The sequence below is a fragment of the Nerophis ophidion genome, linkage group LG07 (assembly GCF_033978795.1).
Source record: "Nerophis ophidion isolate RoL-2023_Sa linkage group LG07, RoL_Noph_v1.0, whole genome shotgun sequence".
Classification (NCBI taxonomy): domain Eukaryota; kingdom Metazoa; phylum Chordata; class Actinopteri; order Syngnathiformes; family Syngnathidae; genus Nerophis; species Nerophis ophidion.
The window spans coordinates 27,093,531-27,113,928 of record NC_084617.1 but is presented as its reverse complement, the minus strand read 5'-3'; the positions used below and the strand labels follow the sequence as shown (position 1 = coordinate 27,113,928).

General features: G+C 42.5%; 1 protein-coding gene across 1 annotated transcript in view; it reads left to right on the top strand.

Annotated features, from left to right (window-relative positions):
* The window catches only part of cacna1ha (calcium channel, voltage-dependent, T type, alpha 1H subunit a), a 174,708-nt gene that overhangs the window by 71,095 nt on the left and 83,215 nt on the right, over positions 1–20,398 (top strand). The window contains exons 12-16 of the mRNA XM_061905837.1: positions 1,657–1,842; positions 1,920–2,037; positions 9,678–9,833; positions 16,914–17,001; positions 17,069–17,346. Coding sequence (XP_061761821.1) covers positions 1,657–1,842; positions 1,920–2,037; positions 9,678–9,833; positions 16,914–17,001; positions 17,069–17,346 — 826 coding nt within the window. The remainder of the gene's footprint in view (positions 1–1,656; positions 1,843–1,919; positions 2,038–9,677; positions 9,834–16,913; positions 17,002–17,068; positions 17,347–20,398) is intronic.

Here is a 20,398-nt window from a genome sequence, read left to right as displayed (position 1 = left end):
TCACACACAAGTAAACACGCTGCAAGACTGTTTGTATTGCACATGATATCACACACAAGTAAACACGCTGCAGGACTGCTTGTATCGCACATAATATCCCACACAAGTCTGCGGGACTGCCTGTATCGCACATGATATCACACACAAGTAAACACTCTGCAGGACTGCCTGTATCGCACATAATATCCCACACAAGTCAACAGTCTGCGGGACTGCCTGTATCGCACATGATATCACACACAAGCAAACACGCTGTAGGACTGCTTGTATCGCACAAGATATTCCACATAAGTAAACACGCTGTAGGACTCCTTGAATCGCACATGATATCACACAAGTAAACACTCTGCAGGACTGTTTGTATCGCACATGAAATCACACATAAGTAAACACGCTGTAGGACTGCTTGTATTGCACGGGATATCACACAAGTAAACACTGCAGGACTGCTTGTATCGCACATGAAATCACACACAAGTAAACACGCTGCAGTACTGCCTTGATGGCACATGATATCACACACAAGTCAACACTGCAGGACTGCCTGTATCGCACATGATATAACACACAAGTAAACACGCTGCAGGGCTGCTTGCATCGTACATGATATCACACACAAGTAAACACTCTGCAGAACTGCTTGTATCGCACATGATATAACACACAAGTAAACACGCTGCAGGGCTGCTTGCATCGCACATGATATCACACACAAGTAAACACTCTGCAGAACTGCTTGTATCGCACATGATACCACACACAAGTAAACACTCTGCGAAACTGCTTGTATTGCACATGATATCACACACAAGTAAACACTCTGCAGAACTGCTTGTATTGCACATGATATCACACACAAGTAAACACTCTGCAGAACTGCTTGTATTGCACATGATATCACACACTAGTAAACACTCTGCAGAACTGCTTGTATCGCACATGATACCACACACAAGTAAACACTCTGCAGAACTGCTTGTATTGCACATGATATCACACACAAGTAAACACTCTGCAGAACTGCTTGTATCGCACATGATATCACACACAAGTAAACACTCTGCAGAACTGCTTGTATCGCACATGATATCACACACAAGTAAACACGTTGCAGGGCTGCTTGTACCGCACTTGCTATCACACACAAGTAAACTTGCTTCAGGACTGATTCTATCGCACACAAGTAAACACTCTGCAGAACTGCTTGTATCGTACAAGATATCACACACAAGTAAACACGCTGCAGAACTGTTTGTATCGCACATAATATCACACACAAGTAAACAGTCTCCATGACTATTTGTATCGCACTTGATATTACAAACAAGTAAACACGCTGCATGAATGCTTGTATCGCACACAAGTAAATACGCTGCAGGACTACTTATATCGCACATGATATCACACAAGGAAACACGCCATCAAACTGCTAGTATCGCAAATTTTACATAAGGCGATACACGTGAACACCATGGTTATAATGCCTGCACTGGTGAATAGATAATCATGTTAAGGACATACAGGAGGTAAACAGGACTTTAATGACAAACCACAAGGGCAAAAGTATTGGGACACAGAGCCATTATACAGGAAGCAAACGTTGAGTTGTAATATTGGCCTGCATACTAACCATTTGTTGGGTCATGTGATCCTCAGCGTGTGGGAGATCATTGGTCAAAACGATGGCGGGCTGTCTGTCCTGCGTACGTTCCGTCTCCTTCGGGTGCTGAAGCTGGTCCGCTTCCTCCCCGCCCTAAGGAGACAACTGGTGGTCCTGATGAAGACCATGGACAACGTGGCAACCTTCTGCATGCTGCTGATGCTTTTCATCTTCACCTTCAGGTGTGCACTCTTCCCAGGACAAAACTCAAAATGGCGTTGTGTCGGTTGATGACGCGCCTTCTGTCCTGTGCGTGCAGCATACTGGGCATGCATCTTTTTGGCTGCAAGTTCAGCATCCAGACCGAAAACGGAGACACCATCCCTGACCGCAAGAACTTTGACACTCTTCTATGGGCCATCGTCACCGTGTTTCAGGTCAGTGGTAATAGCTTCTTTTGTTGGAACGCTGTCGGAATGAATATAAGTGAGGATTCATTCATAAACAATAAAACAATAGTATACTACCTAATATAAAAACTACTAATAAAACTAGTATTACCAGGGTTGGAGAGAAGACCACGCTATCTGAAGTTCGTAGCCTAAAAATAGTCGCTCTCCATTTAGTATTCCCATTTTCAATCTTGGCGGGGATTGAAACTGAAAGTTAACATTGCGTATGTGTTAGGCACACACACATTCTTGTCCCCCCTCACTCTTCACACTTAATACACCCGGACACCATTAAAACGGTTAATGTTGTTTGTTATCTTCTTGGACCAAAGCCAAGGCTAGAGCTCGTAATTTCTAAGATATTCCATTTTAATACATTTATGTGTAGTAATTAGCACCCATGCCAACCTTGAAATCTCCAAATTCGGAAGATGGGGGGGTTTGGTGGTTTCGGGAATGTCCCGGAAGACTTAGGGCTGCAAGGGGTTCTGGGTATTTTTTGTGTTGTGTTTAAGTTGTGTTGCGATGCTGAGGTTCTCCCGAAATGTGTTTGTCATTCTTGTTTGGTGTGGGTTCACAGTGTGGCGCATATTTGTAACAATGTTAAAGCTGTTTATACGACCACCCTCAGTGTGACCTGTATGGCTGTTGATCAAGTATGTCTTGCAGTCACTTAAGTTTTTCGTTAGAAGCCGTTTGCAATATGTGACTGCGCCCGCTCGTTGTTTGTATGGAGAATAAGCGGACGCGACGACATGTTGTAGAGGACGGTAAAGGCAGTGCCATCAAAGCACGCCCTCAATATTGTAGTCCGGGTGAAAATCGGGAGAATGGTTGCCCAGGGAGATTTTCGGGAGTGGCACTGAAATCCGGGAGTCTCACGGAAAAATTGAGAGGGTTGGCAAATATGTTTATTAGACCAGTTTATACCGCTTGTCCCTTTTGGGGTTGTGAGGGGTGCTGGAGCCTATCCCAGCTGACCATGGGCAGAAGGCGAGGTACTATATACTTTATACGCACTTATATATATATATATATATATATATATATATATATATATATATATATATATATATATATATATATATATATATACATATATATACAGTATATAAAAACATATACTGTTTACATACAAACCCAGTTTCCATATGAATTGGTAAATTGTGTTTGATGTAAATATAAACGGAATAAAATAATTTGCAGATCATTTTCAACCCATATTCAGTTGAATATGCAACAAAGACAACATATTTGATGTTCAAACTGATAAACATTTTTTTTTGTGCAAATAATCATTAACTTTAAAGTTTGATGCCAGCAACAAGTGACAAAAAAGTTGGGAAAGGTGGCAATAAATAAAGTTGAGAAATTTTCATCAAACACTTATTTGGAACATCCCACAGGTGTGCGGGCTAATTAGGAACAGGTGGGTGCCATGATTAGGTATTAAAGCAGCTTCCATGAAATGCTAAGTCTTTCACAAACAAGGATGGGGTGAGGTTCACCAATTTGTAAGCAAATTGTCAAACAGTTTTAGAACAACATTTCTCAATGAGCTATTGCAAGGAATTTAGGGATTTTACCATCTACGGTCCGTAAAATCCTCAAAAGGTTCAGAGAATTTGGAGAAATCACTGCACGTAAGCGATGATATTGCGAGCCGTTGATCCTTCAGGCGGTACTGCATCAGAAACAGACATCAATGTGTAAAGGATATCACCACATGAGCTCAGGAACACTTCATAAAACCACTGTCAGTAACTACAGTTGGTTGCTACATCTGTAAGTGCAAGTTCAAACTCTAATATGCAAAGCAAAACCCATTTATCAACAACACCAAGGAACGCAGCTGGCTTCGCTGGGCCCGAGCTCATCTAAGATGGATTGATGCAAAGTGGAAAAGTGTACTGTGGTCTGACGAGTCCACATTTCAAATTATATTTGGAAACTGTGGACGTGGTGTCCTCCGGAACAAAGATGAAAATAAACATCCGGATTGTTATAGGCGCAAAGTTCAAAAGCCAGCATCTGTGATGGTATGAGGGCGTATTAGTATCCAAGGCATGGGTAACTTACACATCTGTGAAGGCACCATTAATGCTGAATGCTCCATACAGGTTTGAGAGCAACATATGTTGTCATCCAAGCAATGTTATCATGGACGCCCCTGCTTATTTCAGCAGGACAATGCCAAGCCACGTGTTACAACAGCCTGGTCTCGGAGTAAAATATACTTTTTTGGCCCGCCTGCAGTCCAGATCTGTCTCCCATCGAAAATGTGTGGCGCATTATGAAGCGTAAAATACGACAGCGGGGACCCCAGACTGTTGAACGACTGAAACTCTACATAAAACAAGAATGGGAAAGAATTCCATTAGTTTCCTCAGTTCCCAAATGTTTATTGAGTGTTGTTAAAAAAAAAGGTGAACATGCCCTTTCCGAACTACTCTGGCATGTGTTGCAGCCATGAAATTCTAAGTTAATTATTATTTGCAAAAAAAGGTAATGTTTATAAGTTTGAACATCAAATATCTTGTCTTTTTAGTACATTCAACTTAATGTGGGTTGAAAAGGATTTGCAAATCATTGTATTCCGTTTATATTTACATCTAATACAATTTCCCAACTCATAAGGTAAAGGAATGGCTAAATCAGGCTAGAATGACAGTTTTAGAATGGCCTTCCCAAAGTCCTGACTTAAACGTGTGGACAATGCTGAAGAAACAAGTCCATATCATAAACCCAACAAATTTAGCTAAATGAATATTTTTGGTGTTCTACAAGTATGTGCTCCAATCACTCTATCACAAAAAAAAGAGTTGTAGAAATGATTGGAAACTGAAGACAGCCATGATATTATGTTCTTTACAAGTCTATGTAAACTTTTGATCGCGATTATATATATATATATATATATATATATATATATATATATATATATATATATATATATATATATATATATATATATATATATATATATATATGTGTGTGTGTCTGTGTGTATATTTATATAAACAGATATACAGATATGCATGCATCAAACAAACATAATGAGGGGGTAATGGGTCTACAATCTCTTTATCATCAAAAATAACAACAACAACGAGCTAAATTGTCAGTGCATGCACCTTTTTACCTCAGAGACAAGAGCTTGGTCTGGAGTTCCACCTCCTCGCTAAGCCTAAATCCACAGCAATTCATTCCTTCTTTCCAGGCGGGTTTGTCGGCCGCATCGAGTAAGCAAAATAGACAAAAACTTGGTAAATGGCAAGAAAAAAAAAACACACGCTTCGGCGCAGTGGCGACTTGTGTATACATGATGTGACGTAGGGGCTCCGACCCTACCAAAATAAAGCGGCCTATGTGAATTTCAACAACTTTCTGCAAAAGCTGCTGCAAGTTGAGACATTTTAGGCCGTGATATTCCAATGACGTTATCATCGTGGAATAAAAACGTTGTCATTATCTAGGCAGACTCGGGCTCGAATGGGACCTGCTTAAAGTAGTCACCGTGCAACAGCTTCCAAACATTCTCCTCGCTCCTTCTGGATCTGGAACCATTTAAGGTGCTGTGAGCACCGTGCTGTCTTTTTTTTTATTACTTTTTTTAAGTATTGCTTTTGTATCTCGCCGATATCAAAATGCCAGATCTAAGTACGGCGTGTGCGTACACAGACGTGACCCACTTTGCTGCGTGGGGCAGAGAACTGCTGAAGAAGCATTCATGCAGGCTCGCATCACCAACACTGTCCCAGTTTTAAACACTTTCATCGCCGCCATTTCATTGCTCGCCATTCCTTGGGTGTGAAAGGCACCATTTATCCTGAAAGATGCATACAGGTTTTGGAGCAACATACACTATATTGCCAAACGTATTTGGCCACACATCCAAATGATGAGAATGGGGTGTCCTAATCAGGTGTAAAAAAATCAAGCACTTAGGCATGGAGACTGTTTCTACAAACATTTGTGAAAGAATGAGCCGCTTTCAGTGATTTCCAGCGTGGAACTGTCATAGGATGCCACCTGTGGCAACAAATCCAGTCATGAAATTTCCTCTCCTAAATATTCCAAAGTCAAATGTCCGCTTTATTGTAGGAAAATGGAAGAGTTTGGGAACAACAGCAACTCAGCCACCAAGTGGTAGGCCACAAAAACTGACAGAGAGAAGTCAGCTCATGCTGAAGCGCATGGTGCAAAGACTTTCTGCACAGTCAGTTGCTGCAGAGCTCCAGACTTCATGTGATATTCCAATTAGCCCACGTATAGTACGTAGAGAATTTCATGGAAAGGTTTTCGATGGCCGAGCAGCTGCATCTAAGCCATACATCACCAAGTCCAATGCAAAGCATCAGATGCAGTGGTGTAAAGCCCGTAAACACTGGACTCTAGAGCAGTGGAGATGCCTTCTCTAGAGTGATGAATCACGCTTTTCCATCTGGCAATCTGATGGACGAGTCTGGGTTTGGAGGTTGCCAGGAGAACGCTGCATTGTGCCGAGTGTGAAATTTGGTGGAAGAGGAATTATGGTGTGGGGTTGTTTTTCAGGAGTTGCGATGAAAGAAATGTTGTATGCTCCAGGATACCAAAACAGTTTGGTCAGTTCCATCCTCCCAACCTTGTGGGAACAGTTTGGAGCGGGCCCCTTCCTTCCCCAACATGACTGTGCACCAGTGCACAAAGCAAGGTCTATAAAGACATGGGTGACATAATCTGGTGTGGATGAACTTGACTGACCTGCACAGATTCCTGACCTGAACCCAATAGAACACCTTTGGGACTGAGAGCCAGGCCTTCTCGACCAACATCAGTGTGTGATCTCACCAATGCGGTTTTGGAAGAATTGTGAAAAATTCCGATAAACGCACTGCGCAACGTTGTGGACAGCCTCCCAGAAAAGTTGAAGCTGTAGTGGCTGCAAAAGGTGGACCCATCTCATATTGAACCCTATGGGTTAGGAATGGGATGGCACTTCAAGTTCATATGTGAGTCAAGGCAGGTGGCCAAATACTTTTGGCAATATAGTGTTTGTTGGCATCCAAGCAACTTTAGCATGGACGCCCCTGCCTATTTCAGCAAGGCAATGCCTAGCCACATTCTGCACGTTGAAGTGCGGTCGGACGGCAGCAAGGAAAGCGGCCGCACTGGCTTTCTGTCCCCAGGGCGCGGTGGGAAAGTTGGAGATGTGACGTTTGTTGAACAAATTGAGTCTTTAGAACGGTTGTTTTAATTAAGACTGATTCACTCTCGTCATGGTGCCTTCACATATGTGTAAGTTACCCATGCCTTCTGCACTAATACACCCCCATACCATCACAGATGCTGGCTTTTGAACTTTGCGACTATAACAATCTGGATGGTTTCTTTATCCTCTTTGGTCCAGAGGACACGACGTCCACAGTTTCCAAGAACAATTACAAATATGGACTCGTCAGACCATAGAACACTTTTCCACTTTGCATCAGTCTATCTCAGATGAGCTCAGGCCCAGCAAAGCCGGCAGCGTTCTGGGTATTGTTGATAAATGGCTTTGGCTTTGCATTGTAGTTTTAACTTGCACTTACAGATGTAGCGACCAACTGTAATTACTGACAGTGGTTTTCTGAAGTTTTCCTGAGCCTATGTGGTGATATCCTTTACACAATGACGTCGCTTTTTGATGCAGTACCGCCAGAGGGATCCAAGGTCTTTAATATTATCGCTTACGTGCAGGGATTTCTCCTGATTCTCTGAACCCTTTGATGATATTACGGACTATAGATGGTGAAATATTTAAATTCCTTGCAATAGCTGGTTGAGAAATGTTGTTCTTAAACTGCTGGAAAATTTGCTCACGCATTTGTTCACAAAGTGGTGACCCTCTCCCCATCCTTGTTTGTGAATGACTGAGCATTTCATGGAAGCTGCTTTTATACCCAATAATAACACCCACCTGTTCCCAATTAGCCTGCTCATCCGTGGGATGTTCCAAATAAGTGTTTGATGAGCATTCCCCAACTTTCTCAGTCTTTTTTGCCACTTGGGCCAAACATGAAACATGTCGAGGGCATCAAATTCCAAATGAGCGAATATTTTTTTAAAAATAGCAACGTTTTCCAGTTTGAACATTAAATATCTTGTCTTTGCAGTCCATTCAATTGAATATAGGTTGAAAAGGATTTGCAAATCCTTGTATTCTGTGTTTATGTACCATTTACACAACGTGCCACCTTAACTGGTTTTGGGTTTTGTGTGTGTGTGTGTGTGTGTGTGTGTGTGTGTGTGTGTGTGTGTGTGTGTGTGTGTGTGTGTGTGCGCGCGCAGTGGAAGAGTGGCTGTGCGCAACCCGAGGGTCCCTGGTTCAATCCCCACCTAGTACCAACCTCGTCACGTCCGTTGTGTCCTGAGCAAGACACTTCACCCTTGCTCCTGATGGGTGCTGGTTAGCGCCTTGCATGGCAGCTCCCTCCATCAGTGTGTGAATGTGAGTGTGAATGGGTAAATGTGGAAGTAGTGTCAAAGCGCTTTGAGTACCTTGTAGGTAGAAAAGCGCTATACAAGTACAACCCATTTATCTATTTATTTTTATATATATATATATATATATATATATATATATATATATATATATATATATATATATATATATATATATATGTAAATATGTGTTTATATTTTTGTATGTATGTAGTTATCTCTGTATATATGGATATATGTAAATGTGTAGAGTATTAATATGCATGTGTGTATATGTATATACAGTATATGTGTGTATATATGTATGTATATGTGGGTATGTATGTAGCTAAACTGTCAACGCGAGCACACACACACACACACACACACACACACACACACACACACACACACACACACGGACTCGCACACGCACACACCTTGTCCCTTTGGTGCTCTCGTAAATGTTAACAAATACATTGTTACAATAATAAAAAAACAAACAAAAAAAGTAAAATCCTTAGTGGGCGTATTATTATCAGTGTATTAGCAATGAATTCTATTTTCATTATATTGATTTTTGATTGTATGTATCCATATTATCTGCATTCATTTTTGTGTTTCATTGTTCTGATATGTAGCACTTCAGGTTTACACACAGCAGGTAGGGTAGTACAATTATGTACTCACCTTATTTCCTAATAATTATTATTGTTGTATTTATACTTTTTGTATTCATGAATGCATTTCATTCTTACTTATTATTTTTTTGATGTGTTGCTGAAATACTCTACTACAGTATTACTACATCATTTTTGGGTGAGGGAAAATTCACACTAGTGACGTCACTGCCGATGCATGGAAAAATGGCATCGCCTTATGGGAAGTTAAAATATTTAATAATAGCCAATATTACAGAATCATTTCCACCAAAAGATTAATATGTGTGTAAAGTTAAATTTGTCTAAAACACATCTTATCTTATAGCTGATACTAGTGATTATTTTCTTGAAAAAAAATTACCCTGTAAAAAATCTATAGTTATATACTAACCGGCCATTCTTTTGAATGGCTCCCAAAGAGCTATAATTCCCATCCCTGGTCAAAGTTACCATGACGCCCTTTTTGCACATGCTGGTACATTGTGTGTAAATATTTGTGTTTGTGCTTGATTGACTGTGCAGATTCTCACCCAGGAGGACTGGAATGTGGTGTTGTACAACGGCATGGCTTCCACCTCGCCGTGGGCCGCCCTCTACTTTGTCGCCCTGATGACGTTCGGAAACTACGTGCTTTTCAACTTGCTGGTGGCCATCTTGGTCGAAGGCTTTCAGGCTGAGGTAAAAAAAAAATACATACTTGACCTTAAATACTATTCTTGAGGGATGTGCCGATCGATCAGAAAGCTGCTTTATTGATTCATATTGGCATCATAACTGTTTGGCTCTATATCTCTGGGTCACTCGTTTGTGTGAGTGGCAGGAAGAAAAGCTAGGACCCACTTGGGCTGTGTCATTTGTCGACCCTCCTGGTATGCTTGTATGAATATTAGAAAAGGTATTATTCGGTACCAACTTGACTATACCAATTTTTGGTCCTTTGGTGTGTATTATTAAACCGTATTTCACTCCTTAAAATTTTGAAGAAAACATTTTTTTTCTGTGTATTAGCCGCACCGGACTATAAGCCGCAGATATGTGAAATGAGCTATTTACACAGAAATATTTTGTAAATTTTTATCTACATACCCTAATTGTTTCCCGCGGAGTTTCTTGTTGAAAACGTCGCGGAATGATGACGCGTATGCGTGACGTCTCGAGTTGGAGGGGACATATTAGCGCAGCACCACTAGCGGCTAAAAGTCGTCTCTTTTCATCGCGCAATTACACAGTATTCTGGACATCTGTGTTGCTGAATCTTTTGCAATTTGTTCAATTAATAATGGAGAAGTCAAAGTAGAAAGATGGAGGTGGGAAGCTTTAGCCTTTAGCCACACAAACACACGGTGATTCCTTGTTTAAAATTCCCGGAGGTGGAGCTTTACTATGGATCAGAGCAGTCAAGCGAACATGGATCCCGACCACTTGTCAACCGGCAGGTTCGGTGAGAAAATTGTGGTAAAAAGTCGCCTCTTAACGGAGATCAGCGGAACTTCTGTCGTGCTGCTGCTGCTGTGACTAATTCCCTCAGAGACTGGCGTCAAGACACCCGTGGACACACCCCTCCGACTATCAGGTACTATATAATCTCACTAAAACACTAGCAACACAATAAAAAGATAAGGGATTTCCAGAATTATCCTAGTAAATGTGTCTAAAATCATCTGAATCGCTCAGAATGCAATCGCTTTTTCTTTTTAACTTTATTTTTTTATTTTATTTTTTTCTAGTCCTTCGCTATCAATATCCTCAGCCAAAAATCTTTCATCCTCGCTCATCCTCGCTCAAATTAATGGGGAAATTGTCGTTTTCTCGGTCCAAATAGCTCTTTTTGTTGGAGGCTCCCATTATAAACAATGTGAGGATGTGAGGAGCCCTCACACAGGTGACGTCATTGTTTGCGACTTCCGGTACAGGTAAGGCTTTTTTATTAGCAACCAAAAGTTGCAAACTTTATCGTCGATGTTCTCTACTAAATCCTTTCAGCAAAAATATGGCAATATCGCGAAATGATCAAGTATGACACATGGAATGGACCTGCTATCCCCGTTTGAATAAGAAAATATCATTTCAGTAGGCCTTTAACAAACGCTAGCTTTATTACATTCCGATAATGACATGAAAACACTCCTACAGACATCACACATGGGACGGTTTAGTAAGTTTAAATTGTTTTCGTTATGTTGTAAAACTTGCAAATGTTGCTTGGAGGTGAATGAAAAATCCTTCTGAGCTGATGCGGTTTTACTTCCGGTCCAAGGAATTAAAACATGAAATTAATTTTCAACTCAGTGCGCAAACACGTCCAAAAAAATGGCGGCGTAGCACAAACGGCAACACACAATTTCAGTCTATCTACTTGTGTTTAATGAAAACTATTGGACAAAAAACTAAAACAATTCATACTTACTAAACCGTCCCAGGTGTGATGTCTGTAGGAGTGTTTTCATGCAATAATCGTAATGCTATCGTCGTTAGCAGCTTAGTTACATTATTTGTTTTCAACAAATTTCTATTAATTGAAAAATAACTACTGTTAATTTTAGGGTCTCTTTTTGGCGACCAATCTGCCGGGGGGTTTTGTTTACAGTAAAATCTATGGTGCCGTTTAGATTTTTACAGTAAAACTACCGACTTTCTCTAAATACAGTGTGACTCTTAGCTTGATTGACAGCGTCAGAGATATATAACTCAAACAATATGTGGGTGATTATGGTTGGAGTTTGCGTAAGTGGTGGTTCCTAATGTATTGCTGACCATGTTTAGCTCCAAAAATACTGTCCCTGACGGAACAGTTGCACAGCTACATAAGTGGCTTTATAGAAGCACTGCCCGGACGACGGAGAACAGATTTATGGCCACTCGGTACGTAACAGGAGCTCTTATTCACCGCCTTGTCTCGCTGTTAATAAACTCCCAGGCCGGCCATTCGGGGGGCCACAGGTGCAAACACTCAATTACGCCAGTGCCACATCAAGTGAGGGATTGCTGTTTTTCAAAGGGGGCGAAAGGATGAGGATTACTGTCGACCGCGACCACAAACTCGAATCAATTCGGTGATCGATCGCTCCTCAGCCAGCCTGGTTAGAGGGTGTGACCTTGGAACACAGAAATGGAAACGTTGATTTATTCCCTGAGTCCGAGACCTTTTGAATCTGTAGCTGCACTGAGTTCCCCAACTCATTTAGCCTTCTGACATGAAACAGGACAGTCATGACCTCGATTACCACGCCGTGTCGGTTCCAAGCCTGACTCTGGTAAACGTATATCCCCCCTATAGTTAAATTACTATTTATAAATGTAATATTGTCATTAGGATGGATTGGCCACTGATCAGTATCGGCTGATTTTTGTGAAAACTAAATAATGTCCATCAGTCAACCTCTGGCTGAATATGTTTTTATTTTCAGTCCCCCGTAGAGATGTGACCTTCAGTAAGGAATCACGTCTTTTGGACGGCTCTTTTGAGTGCACAATGAGAAACGATTCACAGTTAGGATCCGTTTTTTTTACACACATGGAGATACGCTAGATACGTAGGTAGATCGGTTCGCAGCTGAGTTTGAGGCGACACGGAGAAAAATCAGCACCTCCAAGTCTGGGGCCATGGTTCTCGACCTGAAAAGGGTGGAGTGGGGAAGAGATTTTGCCCCAAGTGGAGTACGAGTGAAGGAAGAGTGGATCGTGAGATCGACAGGCGGATCGACGCGGCGTATTCAGTAATGCGGACACTGTATCGATCCGTCATGGTGAAGAAGGAGTTGAAGGCAAAGCTCTCAATTTACTGATCGATCTACATCCCCATCCTTACCTATGGTCATTAGCTTTGGGTTATGATCGAAACGGACAAGATCACGGGTACAAGCAGTTGAAAGAAGTTTCATTCGTCGGGTGGCGGGGCTCTCCCCTAGAGACAGGATGAGTAAAGCAGCTGCTCCTCCACATTGAGAGGAGTCAGATGAGGTGGTTCGGGCATCTGGTCATGCCCCCGAACGCCTCCATGGGGAGGTGTTTAGGGCGCGTCCAACCAATAGGAGACCACGCGGAAGGCCTAGGACAGGGTGACCAGAAATTGCCACCCATCTGGCCTGGGAACTCCTTAGGATCCCCTGGGAAGAGCTGGACGAAGTGGCTTGGGAGAGGGAAGTCTGGGCTTCTCAGCTTCTTTGCTTCTCTGGGCGGTATAGCTCGGTTGGTAGAGTGGCCGTGCCAGCAACTTGGGGGTTGCAGGTTCGATTCCCACTTCGGCCATCTTAGTCACTGCCGTTGTGTCCTTGGGCAAGACACTTTACCCACTTGCTCCCAGTGCCACCCACACTGGTTTAAATGTAACTTAGATATTGGGTTTCACTATGTAAAGCGCTTTGAGTCACTAGAGAAAAACGCTATATGAATATAATTCACTTCACTTCACTTCACTTAAGCTGCTGCCCCCGTGACCCGACTTTGGCTAAGTGGAAGAAGATGGGTGGGTGGATGACTTTAGCTCTAGACTTCTTCTGTTTGTTTGATATTGTCATTTCTGCCACAAGTGGTGGAGTTGTGTATTACAACTGAGTACCACTGTGATCATACTTGCCAACTCTCCCGGATTTTCCGGGAGACTCCCGAATTTCAGCGCCTCTCCCGAAAACCTCCCGAGACAAATTTTGTCCCGAAAATCTCCCGAAATTCAAGGGGAGCTGGAGGCCACGCCCCCCAACATTGAGTCAGACCTGACTCAATGTTGTGACCCTCTTAAACAGGACAACACTGCCATCTACTGTACATAGAATAGAATGTAAATACATTCTACATGTGTTCTGAAGCCCACAGTAAAGAGACGTAACTTCATCACGTCGCCTGGTTATTGATTCCAACCCAATATATTACACCGTCGACGAGCAAAATGAAGAAATACGCTTGCAAGTTCCAGAACGATTGGAAACAAGTATTTCAGTTTATCCAGGAGAGTTCCAAGTAGAAGGGGTATGTTGCCTGTAAATTTTGTAGAACAGACTTCTCCATTGAACACGGCGGCCGAACGGATATTCAGCCATGAACGGTCAGCGAAGCACAAAGCGTCCGCAGCGCAGCATCCGCAGCGCAGCATCGTTCACAACCCAGTATTATGGCCCACCTCGCTAAATGAAGACCCGATGGTGTAACTTATGCTGAGACAAAGATGGCTATGCTGATAGCTGGAAGCAACATCCCGTTCTCCTTTGCGGATGTCTACAACAAATTGGTGAAGGATATGTTCCCGGATTCGGATATCGCTCGCCAGTACGCAAATGGCAGAACAAAGGTTACTCAAATAGTGAAAGGTAAGTGTTGTTGTTGTTTTTTACTAACCGGCAAGCACAGTACAGTTAGTAGAACAACTGTGTTTTTATTACTGTGTATTTGATAGGAAAATTCAACTTCAAATTCTTCCAGGTGGCGCGGTGGGCCGGGCTCTGGGGTTCCCGCCGCTGGCCGGCCTGGGTGCGTGGGGCGGGTGTTCCCTGGTTCCCTGGGCGCCACACCTGCTGTTTGGGTTGGGTTCTCTGGGCGGCTGGGTCCGCATTCTGGCTCCCACGCACACTAGGGGTCAAATATATTCTACATACAAACACACATAACACACCGTTACTCATACATACAAACGTCCATACATTGGTACCTACGCTCCCCCATACATACACAAATACAGTACATATCTACATACTCCAAGTCCGTCCATCCACGCGCACATTCACGGTACGAACATACATATACTGTACATATACATTCACTGTACAAACAAACATACATATACTGTACATATACATTTACTGTACAAACATTCATATACACATTCTGTTCATATCCAAGTACATATACATACATACACTCATGCACATAATCATGTTTCATCAAACATATATCAATGCTGTTGCCCTAGGGTAAACTGGGTAACACAAGGCATATTGACAGAGCTTAAACCATTGTTACTATAACAATCTACAAGATTAATATAGGTTGCCTCTCTCTCTTCCCTTTCATCTTTCGGTATTCCTTCTTCTTTTTTCTTTTTTCTTTTATTTTGTCTTTTATTTTTTTAATTGTTTTTTTATTTTTATTTATTTATTTATAATTATCTTTCTAGCTATCATTATGTATACGTATCGTTGCATTTGAACAACTTTATTGTTGATAATAGAGGTAATCTATTGGTTTTGTTCATGATCAATAGCGCTTTTTCCATTGGTATTTGTATTGCTCCAGTTTTAGTGTAAAAATGCTCATTGTCATTACTATATTATTTATTTCACTAACTGCTTATTTGCTATCACTTTTACGATCATATTTGTACATATTATGTATGTGCTGGTGTTGTTCTATTGTTGTTGTTGTTATTGCTGTATTTGCTGTTGTTGTTTTTATCTCTCTGTCTAATCCCCCTCCTATCCCCACAATTTACCCCCTTGTCTTCCGTTTTTCCTCTTTCTATCCCCTCCTGCTCCGGCCCGGCTGCACCAAATGATAATATAAATACATTTAATAAAGTCACATTCAAATAAGACAACAAGAGAAGTATCTTACACTTCTCTTTTGTAAAGTAAATCTGAACAGCCGATATGGGCATCTACATCAACTATATGATTTGCCTGAGAAGCTGGACAGGACAAAAAAAAAAAAACAACAAAAAAAGGAAAATTCAACTATTTATTTTATTTATATATAAATAAAATAAATATATATATAGCTAGAATTCACTGAAAGTCAAGTATTTCATACATATATATATATATATATATATATATATATATATATATATATATATATATATATATATATATATATATATATATATGAAATATATACCACGCTCCCCGCCCCAACCACGCCTTCGCCTCACCCCTGACCACATCCCCCACTCCCCACCTCCCGTAATCGGAGGTCTCAAGGTTGGTATGTATGACTGTGATTCATACGGACCACAGCTGAGAAACATTTGTTTTTTGGAGGCCCTGCAGGCACATTTCAAAGGAAAGTAAGCAGTTATTAACAGGAATTTAATGAGTAGAGTAATGAGAGTTTGAGAGTGGATAATATAACAACAGCGATTCAGAGCCACATTTGGAGGAGCTTCAGGTTTGCGCAGGAAGCCCAGCCTTGGGTAAAGAAATAAACAACCAAAAAAATGTTGCTGACTTTGACTGGAAGGCTGTGGAAGCTGGACCGCTGCTAATGGTTTAGAGTGGATGGAAAATAGCGTTATTTTGATCTCTTGCTGCAGGCTAATGCTATCCAATAAGTGCGGGTCATTTTGGGAGAGTTCACTGTGACGTTCACTACGCCATGTAGCGGCAGGGACCCATACTTAAGCTCGCAACTTAACGCATACCAAAAAGCCGAGACAGAGCTCGTATCTCAAAATACTCGTAAGTTGAAGAACTACTGTACCTTTCTTTCAAATTTTGCTGTTTGAGTACGTTGGTATGGCTTGTGACCCATTGCCTCCCTGCTTGGCAATCAGCATTAAGGGTTGGAATTGGGGGTTAAATCACCATAAATGATTCCCGGGCGCAGCACTGCTGCTGCCCACTGCTCCCCTCACCTCCCAGGGGGTGATCAAGGGTGATGGGTCATATGCAGAGAATAATTTTGCTACATCTAGTATATGTGTGACAATCATTGGTACTTTAACTTTAACTTTGTGGTATGGCATAAACACAAATACCAATAGCAACAGTACTAATATTTACTGTGTAAAAAAAACAAAAATACATTACGTGCTTGATTTGTGTGCGTTAGGGTGACGCAAATCGCTCCGAGTCGGACGATGAGAAGAAGTCTGACAACTTTGAGGACGACGAAAAAGTGGAGCAGCTCAGAGACACTGGTAGGTGAAATGATGACAAATGTTCTTTGACCATTTTGACCTCTACTTCTGGTATATTGTCAACCAGAGTTGAAGATGTACACCCTGATGATGACGGCCAACGGTCACGTCGACCCTCGCAGTTCCATGGCTCCTCCCATCATCATGCGAACGGCGGCCACACCCATGCCCACCCCGAAGAGCTCTCTGGGCCCAGAGTCCTACATGGGGGACGAGGTGATGGCTCGAGAGGGAGTGCTGCCGTACGGAGAGATAGGACTTTCCGAAGCGGGGAGCGTCCACGTAGAGTCTCGTCGCGGAAGCGCCGCGTCCGTGGATGCCTTAGCGTGTGATCAACGATCTCTGGTGAGCTCCATCTAAATGCTTAAAAAACAGGACAGTTAAAGGATTATTATTTAATCAGTTTATTTACACTCATGAACTGTGATTAATCATCATTAATCACAGGTTATTTGCTTACATGAATAAAATGTGCATAAGAAAACACCCCAATATGTCATACGGGAAATTTTTTTTACTGAACTGCACGTCATGGGTTTGCTCGAAACTTGGTGACAGTAAGTATAGTCAAAACTAGGTGCACATTTTCAAAGTCTTTGCAATAATATAGCAAACAAGGTACGGATACAAATCGATTAAGTTTCAAACACACCCATAGAAAACGCATCATAGTTCACCATTTACTCTTCTTTTAAGCGGTAGAAAATGGATGGATGGGATAGTTTAAATAGTTGTTGAAAACAAACAAGCTTGTTTACCTTTTTCAGATGACAATGCTGATCTCTTTTTTGGGTAGACAATGCGACCCCAGCTCGTTGTGATTACTTACAGGTATCCAACATTCTCCAGGACTCAAATTCACATTCAGCCAGTAGTTGCAACTTGATGCAGTTGTTTATATAGTACGGTTGGTGTATCCTTGATATAATTGTGCCTCTGCCAAGTATTGTACGACAGATCAGCTAGAGCCATTTGAATGACATCTGTTTTGTAGGACTTGGTCTTCACAGATGTTAAGTGTCCTACATGTGCTGGCTGTCCACTTGTTTAATATATCCGTGGTACTTTCGTTGACCTCATTACGCAGGTAAACTGCCAGCCTAGCGTTCTTGTCTGATCGTCGTCGATGTAGCATTAATGCTACCGCCAGCCTCATGTACGTGTTTCGCTTTAAGATTGTATGTTAAACCCTGATGTGTGCCGATGATAAAGTTTGTCGAAGCGAAATTGGCCGCCTCTCATCAACATCACAGACCGGGGACCTCTGTGTTAGCATATCAGCAAATGTTAACGACGCTAGCGTCATTACATTACGATAACGGCATGAAAACACTCCTACAGACATCACACATGGGACGGTTTAGTAAGTGTGAATTGTTTTAGTTATGTTGTAAGACCTAGAAACGCTGTTTGGAGTAAATAAGGAATCCTTCCGATCAGAACGTTATGAACGGTTTTACTTCCGGTTTAAGGAAATAAAACAGGAAGTACATTTGCAACCCGCAATAACTGCAGTGAGCAAACTCGTCCAAAAAATGGCGCCGTAGCACAAACAGTAACCATTCACCATTTCATTTTATCTGCTTTGTTGCGATCTGTGACTCAGATCTTCACATGTTTATTTTTCCATCTTTGTTTCATTCTCTTCTGACCCACTTACTTCCTGTTTAGTCCGTTACCATGGTTACACATTGATTTCACCTGCTCCTCGTTTTTCTACACACCTGGTTCTCCTTGATTTCTCCCTATATAAGCTTTCCTCTTTTCTTTGTTCAGTCTCGGATCCTAATTTGCCCACGCGCAACAGTGACGACTCTCGACCTGCATCTTTGTATGTATATTCTCGCTAGCTTTTACGCTAAGCCATTTGTTGATTCCAGCTCACATGCTGAGGAACTGTTTTTCTGTTTTTGGTTTGCTTTCTCTTTACAGCAGTGTTTTTGTTCCTAGCCTTTTATTATTTAATAAATCCATTTATAACTTACCTTGTTGTGTTCATCGCTTCGACGCATCCCCGGAAGAACCAATCCGGCATTACAATGCCACACAAGCGTCACAGTAGGATCCGAGCATCAAAATGTTTTTCCGCGTCGAAACCACGGGAGGAACCCTTCGACTTGGGTTTGTGGTTGGAGCTCGTGGCTTGGGAGCAGGAAAGACTTGACTGTGGGCCTGAAGTCCCCTCCGAAGCCGTTCGCGCTGCCCCGAAGAGGCGGGGGGTCCAGTGGAGAGGCCCCCCGCACGGCAGTAATGTTCCAGCACCACTTATTCCTCCCCATGGACACAGCAGTTTTCACCCCGTCCAGGATTCACCCGTCATTACCGGTAATCCTGCTTGTTTTTTTTCAAATCATTCCTTAAGCTGCCATGACACTTTTTCTGACACAAGCGATGACGTCAATTGGGGAACGCCCACCGGTGACGCAACACCGGCCTCTGTTGTTGACATTTTTTCAGAAGATTTTTATATTGTGGACAGTACTTTTCATTCCCAACCTTTTTCGAATACCAATAACATTTATGATAAAATACGTAATTATCAGGATATTTTTTCTCATTATTCTAGTCAACCTCAGTCACCTAGTTTTTCTTCTACCCCACCATTTAAACCTCTTTCACCGCCCAAGTATAGTGTCTTTTCGCCTTCTAATAATTGTGTACAAGTTAGAGGGGAGGAGTCTGCCCGCCTCCAAACCTCCCACCACCCTCCCTTATGGTCAGTCCCTGACCACAGGGAACGGGTCTGGGATCCCCGTCTGGAGGAAGGGGCTATGACCTATAGCTGTGCTACGGAGGTAGCACAGATACTACCCTCCAAACCACGGCCACCATGTAGACCTCCTCCACCTGTTTTTCCCCCGGCCAAATCTCAACGGCCTTGTAGACCTCCTCCACCTGTTTTTCCCCTGGCCAAGTCTCAACGGCCTTGTAGACCTCCTCCACCTGTTTTTCCCCCGGCCAAGTCTCAACGGCCTTGTAGACCTCCTCCACCTGTTTTTCCCCCGGCCAAGTCTCAACGGCCTTGTAGACCTCCTCCACCTGTGTTCCGTCCGAACCCTAGTTCTCCTCGGCAGACCCCTGTGCCTGCTCCTCGGCTGAAGCCGACACCTGTTCCCAGTCTGGTTCTCACACCAGCACATGACACTAACCTGGTTTTCACGCCAGAATTCGACTCTCGCCTGGTTCACACACCAGCAGCTTTTTCGGGCCTGGTTCTCACACCAGTTTTGAACTCTAGTCTGGTTCTCACACCAGTTTTGAACTCTAGCCTGGTTCTCAAACCAGCACTAGACTCCCACCTGGTTCTCACACCAGCCTCCGACCCAGAACTGGTTCTCATACCAGTTACAGACTTTAGCCTGGAGCCCACTCCAGTACCAGCTCCAGAGCTGGAGCC